Source organism: Lonchura striata, chromosome Z (assembly GCF_046129695.1).
Source record: "Lonchura striata isolate bLonStr1 chromosome Z, bLonStr1.mat, whole genome shotgun sequence".
In the NCBI taxonomy this organism is placed as follows: domain Eukaryota; kingdom Metazoa; phylum Chordata; class Aves; order Passeriformes; family Estrildidae; genus Lonchura; species Lonchura striata.
Window position 1 is genome coordinate 17,235,701 of NC_134642.1, and position 9,039 is coordinate 17,244,739.

The 9,039-nt window shown below is 37.4% G+C and overlaps 1 protein-coding gene across 4 annotated transcripts in view; it reads left to right on the forward strand.

Annotated features, from left to right (window-relative positions):
- JAK2 (Janus kinase 2) overlaps nucleotides 1-5,214 on the forward strand; it is an 85,096-nt gene extending 79,882 nt beyond the window's left edge. For all 4 annotated transcript variants that reach the window (XM_021531700.2, XM_021531701.2, XM_021531703.2 and 1 more), the window contains one exon: nucleotides 1,060-5,214. In XM_021531700.2, the coding sequence (XP_021387375.1) occupies nucleotides 1,060-1,167 (108 nt within the window). In that variant the 3' untranslated portion in view covers nucleotides 1,168-5,214. The remainder of the gene's footprint in view (nucleotides 1-1,059) is intronic.
- Nucleotides 5,215-9,039: the final 3,825 nt, after the last annotated feature.

Below are 9,039 nucleotides of genomic sequence, written 5' to 3' on the forward strand. Positions count from 1 at the left end.
CTGAATGTCATATGTATAAGATAATAAATAATCTGTTTTACTGAGACTGGGTTTTAACTAACCCAAAGGTTTCAGTGTCTGACATTTCTCCAGATATCAAAGCAAGATGGAAATGTCTCTGTGTCAGAAACTGTATTCATCCCCTTTTGATCCTGGAAGGCCAGTCATCACAGATAATAAATCTTCCAGATACCTGTAGCTTACAGTAGTGTATCTTGCAGCTTACAAGCTGCTTGAGACTTAGTTCTAAAGCAGCTTGGTCAATACAGGTGTTTCAAATCTGCTGAAAGATAAGAAACAGTTTCTATTTTTTTTCTTGGTAGCTTTACAGAGTGTTCTTAAGCAACATGTGAAAAACTGTTGAAAATATGAGAAATTGGTAATAACAATCTGGATTGAATTAATGACAAGTACAGGTGAAACACTTGGCAAGTTGTATGAGACCTGGTGTCAGGTACATCTCTGGGCAAAAAGAAAACTGTTGCCATGTAACATAGAGTGGAAATATCTTTCAAAGCTGGTTCAGTTTGCTCAGTTTTTTTTTTTTTTTTTTTTGCTTATTTCTAATTATATATGAAGAATAATTAAAAATCTTATATACAAACGTGGAGAAGCATATGTTAACTTCGCAGGGGAAGTCTTACTTAGAATTCCTGTCTTTGTAAATATGATTTCTGGTCATACTGGTGCTTGTCATGTAAAAGCATTTTTGAGCTTTTCAAAAAAAAAGGCAAGAAAAAAAATACAAAAACTTAACAAAATAACATAGGTCTTTTAAAAGTTTCAAAAAACAGCTGAGTGAATTTTCATGCTAACTTTTAAAAAATTGTCTTTTATAATAAGAGCTTTCGCAGAGCCACCTATCCTAGGTTCTTGTTGTCACTGGGATCAAGCAGATAAGCTGATGGGTGTAGCAAGAGTTTAGGCACACTCTTCTGCAGCTATTATTTGGAAGTGTAAAGTTAAGCTGGATGGTTTTTAGTCCAGTTTCAAGTGAATATGTATGACATCTATTTTACCTATTACCAATTTTCTTTTTTTTTTTTTTCCTTTCTCCAGATTTATGCTATCATGAAAGAATGCTGGAACAATAATGTTTCCCAGCGCCCCACCTTTCGGGATCTTTCTCAGCGAGTGGATCACATAAGGGAAAACATGGGTGGATGAGAAAACTGTGCCTCCTTCAGAGGATGAGTCAGAATGCAGAACAAAATATACTTGGTCAGCTGTGTATATTTGACATATGTACATATGCACACATCTTATCCTTGCTGGAAGTAAAATCTGTGTGGCAAATACCCTATCTTAATCTTCATACTGAGGAATTCTGCTAGGGCTTTTTTATCAGGATATATTTGTTATTCTGAGAACATGTTGAAATTCTCAATATTGAAAGAAATTATTTTTCTAAATTAAATAATGAGTTGTCATTCAGCAGCACCATTATTTGCCTTACCTTGGCAGTACAAAAAAGAGGTGACTTAAAATGTGATGAAACTAAGAGATAAAAAACCATTGTATTTCCATTTTAAAGTGGAGATGCCCAGAAAAGACTTCTAGAAATACTTTTACACCGAGTATATAGTGACTTGGCACCCTGTTTTGTGTGTTGCACAAAGACTTTTGTCTGTTAATACAGTTTCATGATTTTTTCATTGTTGATGCAGAACTGGCTTCTCTGTGTAACAAAACAGAAGTGGTTTGCTGTGCCTGTCTGAATCAGTTATCAGCCAGCAGTATATCCAAAGAGATGTAGCTGTGTGATGTACTGTAAGTACTTTGAGGGAAAGGGAGCAAATTGTGCTTTTTTGGGAGAGACAGAAAGCTTATTAACCCATGCAAAAATTTTAATTTAAAAATGAAAAAGCAAAGATGTTTTCCTTTTATTCTTACTCCTTGATGAGTATTAGAATGCCTTTATAGAGTTGAAGGTACAGTGGTAGCACATAGAAGTGAAGATACATAGAAGTGAATTCATTTTACACAAGGCAATGTCTTTAGTGTAAATAAGAAAAAGCTAAGTCAGTATACTTAGCTTTTCATTTTAAATGCTCTTCTTTTTTTCTTTCCATCCTTGTAGTTTCCATGTAGTTTCCATAAATGAAAGAATTGAAACTTTCAAAGCAGGATTAAAAATGTAGAAAATTCCCTCACTTTCACAATTCCTCACTTTGCTGTTAAGATGATCATCTTAATATCTTCCTTCCAGCACAGAACTCAGTATCTGATATGGCCAGTCACAACCACATCAAGCCTGTTCTGTATTGAAGTGGCCCAAGCGTATTTATTTCTGTCGTAATACTCAACATGAGACTGGAAGGAGGAGTTACAAGTGCAATTGCTCCACACTCAGCGGAGGGCAAGGACATGATTCCAGTTACTGAGAACTGGAAGGAGAGCAGAGCTACCTGAATGCTGTATAATTCAGCTTTTGAAATAAATAACAAAAATCTTTTGGACAAGAGAATGCTTCGGTTTTGCCTTGAGGCATAAAACTTGGGGATAATCTCATCTCTCAAAGCAGTATAATTGCAGGGTTTGTTTATTTTTAGTTCAAATAATCTTGTTTGTTTGTTTTTACTTAAGCATTATTGTCTGCAAAGTGTAGTGCTTGTTCTTTTTGGACTTCTGCTGAGAGAAGTTCAGTTAAGGGGATATACAGCTTGGCAAACTGACCTGACATCCAGAATTTTATTTTAAATTAAATGTTCTTTTTTAAAATTTGTGGCAGTGGGTGAAACAGGTTACTTTCATTGTGGAGCCTCCTTAATATTTGTGGTTAACTACATCCATCTTACCAGAAAAAAAAAAATCCTTATTTAGTGTAATATAGTGCCAGTATAGCAGTATTTTGTACCACTATGATGTTTCTCTCCCACAATCACTCCTACAAAATTACTGTTTTATAGTACAAGAGAGTGCTAAATATGGAGAGCAGCATCAGCCTTCTCTCTGCCCATTGCATTTAAAACTTTCTGTAAGTGTTCTTGCCACCAAGCATTTGCATAGATGATTTTTCAAACCAGTTTCACAGTCAGTTTTTAAGCTGCAAAGAACTTCGAAGTGCTTTGTTCAACTTAACATGTTTTCTCAATTTCTATACATTGCTTTGAGGATTTGAAATGTTGTGCAAAAAAATCTCTTTGCATTTGTAGTCTCAGTTATGTGTATGTGCTTTTTTTGTAACAAAGGAAATAAAGCTTTAAGGTATCAAGACAGCATTTTAGCTGAATAACATATGCAGGAATTACATAACATTTGCAGTGTATAACACTCAGTAGCTCACTGGTTTCAAATACACAGTAGACTAAACATAATTTATGTAAAAATCTCAGGGAAGTTTGTGTAATGCAATGAAGAAATCTTCCAGTCTGCTAATTTTTGAAGTGAATTAAAGGTCTTTTTCTTGTTCTACTACATTTTGATTAATTACATAGTCTGTTTAATTGCATAAATGTAGTGGTTGATGGATGATTTTTAAGTGTCTTGAGTGTCTTGTGGAGTGTTTTTGTTTATTTTGGGATTGTTTGTTTTGTTTTTTTTTTTTTTACTTTGATATTATGTCATTTTTAGAGAAAGCCATATCTTTACACTGCAGTGTAATCGTGTGGTGTTGGTCAGACAGTCTTTTTTAACAACCAGAGGCCTGTGCAGAGGGCTTGAGCATTTGGGATTAGTGTTCTTAGCTGGGAGAATAGGACCAAGTAGTGCTTAGGACTTGGGAGAGGTTTAGTGATCTGCAGTGTCAATATTTAGGTCCTGGAGCAGACCTGGTGGCTTTCTCAAAAAGCTGTTGAGGATATAAATGTAGTGATTTTGCTGAATTTGCTACTGCCAATTGTGTGACCTTTAAAAAAAAAACCAAAACCACAACACCGCCAAAAAACACTGTATTTTGTATTTTGAAAGCTCTCAGATCTACAGTAGCATTGATAATGTCATATTTTTACATTGTGTTTGTATTAATAGACTAAGTACTTGGTTTTAGAAAATGTCTTCAGTTGGCATTGCATTTGTAATACTTTAGTGTAATCATTGTGCTACCCAAAATGCTGTTTGATTTTGTTGATAGAAAAAGTGCTGGTTTATGTATACATGACTGCTACTTCAGTGTAGAATTAATATATTAACTACTGCTTTGCACTTACATTGGAAGTGAAAGAATTTTTTAATAAGTGCACAATGTATCTTATAGAGTCTCTGCAATCAAGTATTTTGTGTTGTGTAGTATTGGTTTGTTGCCTATCAGTATAAATATGTTAAGTTTCAAAGTTAGGTTTTTAAGTGTATTCCACAGAGTATTCCACAAACTTGCAACAGTCATGTTGCATAAGCCAGAGGAGAAATTAATTTTCAGGAAAAGAAACACATGTTCTTGTCAAGTCCTAATACTGGTTAAAAGCTTCCATAGTTGAGATAATTGTTGTTAAACGTGCTGATGAATACAACTGTGAAAATATATGTAAGAATTATATTTTCCCCCCAAAATTAAATTTTTAATTGTTGCATTTAGTTGAGATGTTGACCAGCTGCCCTGAAATGTGTAGGAGAAGATGTTACTGCATTAAGTATGAAGAAATGTAACCCTTGTGTAAAGAAAGCAAGCTTTGCAGCAATGTAGGATCACAAACACCCAGAGGTTAGAGTTCTGAGAGCAAAAGTAGAGGTGTAGAAGAACAAGACTAAAGGAAAAAGCATGATGTTCAGCACGGGAGAATCTTTCTGAAATGTGAAATGCACAACAAATTATGAAAAATTGATGTCTACTGAAAATACCATACCATGACAAATATGTGCTAATATATTTCTAAACTGTGTATTGTCTGCCTTAAGTCTGAAATATTCACAGACACCTAACCTGTTATTGAAAAAATTTCAATAATTACTATACCAAAAGAAACTACTAAATGTTGTGCCATGCCAGACAACAATTCTGAAAAGGTGTTTGACTAAGAAGTTTTGTTCTGAATTTTTCTTTTTGAATAAGAGGTTTACAGTACTTTATATTAAAGTAGAAAAAGTCCCTTTGTGATAAGGAGCAGGGAGGGAAAGATACCTGCCACTTATGATTGAAATGTAAACATTTAAACACATGGTTTAGTAAAGAGAATGAGAAAGGGATATTTTTAGAAAACTGTGTATCCATACCTGAAACTTAACTGTGTGTTTCTTTTTGCATTTGGATAGTGAAAATAAACTGAATACAATGGATGATACATGCCTACCAACATTTTCTTTTGTACACTAAAATTGATTAGTGTTATTTAAATCACTGTTGAAGGCAGCTGTTCCACTTGATGAGGTAGAACACAGCACATAAAACTTTCTGACTTTCCTAGAATAGCCATATTAAGCATTTATTCTTTGGAAGAAACTTAGGTGTACCAAAGTAAAGGTGTTACCTAAACAATAAGACTGAGAGCTTTTAATCTCTTTTTTTTAATTAAGGTTTTCACTAAGCAAATTAATTTGATATGAAGAAACACTTCCTTTCATTCTCATCAAGAGGTGCAAGTCTGTTATTCTGGTCTTCAAAAATTAGGGAAATTACTTCCTATGTTTAGGAACAGTCAAAACATTCGCTATCAAAACATTCTTTTATACAGCAATGTCTTTGGCCGACATTGCTGGCACACAAGTGAATAGAGTGAAGGGACCCTTATGGCAGGTCCTTTTTTTTGAAGACTGAAGTCAAGCTTAAATTCAACTTTAAATGTTACTTGGGAGCTTTTCAGAGATACTTCCAGAGGTAAGAATCTGCATAAGCTTTTGTGTAAGTGCCACACTTCCAGTGTGAAAGCTGCTGTTTGCAGGCTAGATGTTAAGGTTGGTTAACCTTTTTACTTTAGAGATCAGTATTTTTGAGAAGCCGCCAGTCCTAAAAGTGACCTGATAGTTTGAAAAGGCCATCAATATGACCAGCTCTAGCTCAGGAAACACATCCAACATCCACATTTCATAGTGCTTTTTTCAACTGCTCTTGATGGAATTGTTTAGCTTATTATTAGTTCATTGTTCTTGTTAGGTAAATTCAATAATAGACTTACTATTGCTAAGTGAAGTTCTTGTAGGGGAGAAATTACTGCAATTTTAGCTGTATTGCAATGCCCTTAAGCTAGATACTGAGATAAATTTAACTATTTAAAATAATTTATTTGTTAATATTCAATTTCTTAATTAAGTCTTCTAAAAGTTATGTAAAAATTGTTCTATATGATAGAAAAACCAACGTTAAAATGAGTTGTCTAGGTTCAGTGAAAGAGTAGACAAGATTATAGTGTCAAAGTGAAATCACTAATACAATGACATTTGTAGGACACTTACACTCTTTTTAAGAAGTCAGTGTTATGATTCAGCTGTATGACAGAGGAGGTGAAACAAAATTATAATTTTCTTTCCCTGTGCACCATTCAACAAGATATCACCCAGATAAAATTGATTGTATATATTTAAAATATTTGTACTGATCAGACAGGTACTTTGAACTTAAACAGGAATTTTTTGCTGTTCTTGTTTGGGTAGTCTGATTTACAGCAGTTCTGATACAACTCTGCAATAGTATGGCTTTTTCTCTTGACATGTTTAATCTAGCTTTTGGTTCTCCTCACATTTCCATTTCTTCTGAGTCTTTTACCAGGTGGCAGGTACCTTTATTGAAGTCATCTAACACAACTGTAATCTTATTATTGTCCCTTATTACAATGAAACAAATTGATCTCCACAGGTACAGTAGTTCAAAACCCAAGATTGCCTGAAACTTAAGTATTCTGTTCTGGCATTTGTTACACATGCAGAACATTTTTGATATCTTCCTCTCTGTTCAGTCATTCAATTTGAAGATCTTAAAATACAGACAATAGAAGAAAATTGAATAAAATGGTGTTTGAGGGACATCCATTTGTTGGACCCTGGCTGTTATTTATTGGACACTGCTCATTACTAGACAGCACTCTCAGGGAGGAGGAGGAAAGCAGATGAGAAGGCACTGTGGCCACTCAGACTGCACATGGTATGAAACCAGATGGTAGCAAAGACAAGCAACTGGGATCCCTGTCACAGAATTTGGGCAATGACAAGGAGATTGGGAAGAGGACAGAAACACTCAGCCTCTGGAGGTGATTTCTGTCAAATGGGAGGGAAAGATGCTCTTTCAAGGAAGACCTAATACACAAAAGGGTGTTCACCACTGTGAACAAGAAAAACCATTTCACGGAGCTAGTGCCCAAAAGCAGTAAGATGCAGAAAGCTCCCATAGCTTTATGTCCCCTCCTTCCACCAGTCTGAAAACTGAAAACAACTAAGAGCTGGAACAAAACAAACTTGGAAGATAGCTCATCCATGTTGCATGTCTCATTTATTTTTTTCTCTTTGGTTTCTTTTTTTTTTTTTTTTTTTTTGGCTGCTGAACTCAGCTGTGCTTGGTGCTGTTCCCCAGGCCTGGCTTGGTCCCATGTGGTTAATTCCAGCACCAGTGGGGCTTGGCTTGGCTCAGCTAGAGCTTTGGGCCCTGCACAGCTGCTTCCACTCTGCCAGAGCCAGGGTGTTCACTCCACTGGGCTCAAAAGAACAGTGAAGGGACTGGGGTGATGGAGCAGGGCTGATTCCACCAGGCTGATCCTGACACCTTCTTGGCTAGGGAGAGCCAAGGTAGCACACTTCCCCTTCTTCCTGATTCTTGTTTTTTTCTGCTGAAACCGTATCCCCGTTGATATGCGTGTGTTATGCAGTAAACCATGTCATCACACCCACACAGCACTGAAAGCTCCATCCCCTTTCCCTGTAGCCAGGACACTGTGAAATGTGTGCTGCAGCCCAGCAGATCAAGCAGGTAAACCCCTGTGGTATGGTGGATGATAGTCAAAATTATGGGGGGGTGAGGGGGGGGTCTGGCAGATCCGTCACATCACACTCACCCAAACCTGCCAAGGCAAGCACTATGTGCTTACAAATAGCAGCACCACTGGATGGCTGGAGTGGTACCCTGTGCCTCAGGCCACTGTGGCATGCCCCTGTTCCTAACAGACAGGAATTTGCCCCTTCTTGCATTGCTAGTAACTCTTCCCTTGACCCAAACCCTAACTCCACCCCTGCAATACCCTATAAAAACCCCACAACCCTGCTTTTGCCTGGGCTTTTCCTCTCCATCCCGCCCCTCCTCCCTGGGAGTAATAAATGGATTCTCAAAGATCTGTCCTGTTTGTTCCCGTGCCCAGCACTGGCAGCTGCACCCCTCTGTGGACATGATGAACCCAGTTGCAAGACACTGCAGACAAGTTCTGACTGACTGCTAGACAACTGGAACAATACAGAACACTGTCCCTTTTCCTATGGCCGGTTCAATTTCTGAGTCTTCTAATTTAGATACACAGAGATGAACACACAGTTCACTCTCATGCAGCACTCAGAGTGGAAGAAACCCAAGAGAACTAGAACTGAGAGATTTAAGAAGAATGTTGGGAATGCAGGAAATCTAACAATGTGAAAAGAACCAGAATTTTCTCTGCAATCGAAGTACAGCCATACTGCTACAAACCTTAAGAGGTTCTGAAAAGGTTCCTTGCTGTTCAAGTAAATTGGCCCACACTGTTCCTTGAATCAGGGCTGGAAGGATCTGTGGGATGCAGATGCCTCAAACCAGGAAGACACCCTAGCTGTCCACAGTCCATTATGGAGCACGCCAGCTGCTCATGTTACTGAGGAGTTCCAAGGCCAACAGCTACCATGTGTCAGCAGGACAGGAATTTTGACTTGCCTTTTGAAATAAAGGTATGTCTCTCAAAAGCTCTACACAGAGGGCACAAGGCTGCTGTGGTCAGCATGGCGCTGCATGGGAGCCTTCAGCCCACTGCTGTGATGTCAAATGAAAAAAGGTCAGGAGGAAAAACTGTATTGCTACATGGGAAACAGCTCATCTCTTGGTGCAGGGACAATAAGATGCAAGACTACACTGACAGAGAAGCATTCCAAAAGTGGCCTTTGGTGTCAGGACTAGCTGCTGCTGAGCTCAATGACTTCTGCAGTAGCAGAAGCATATGGTCA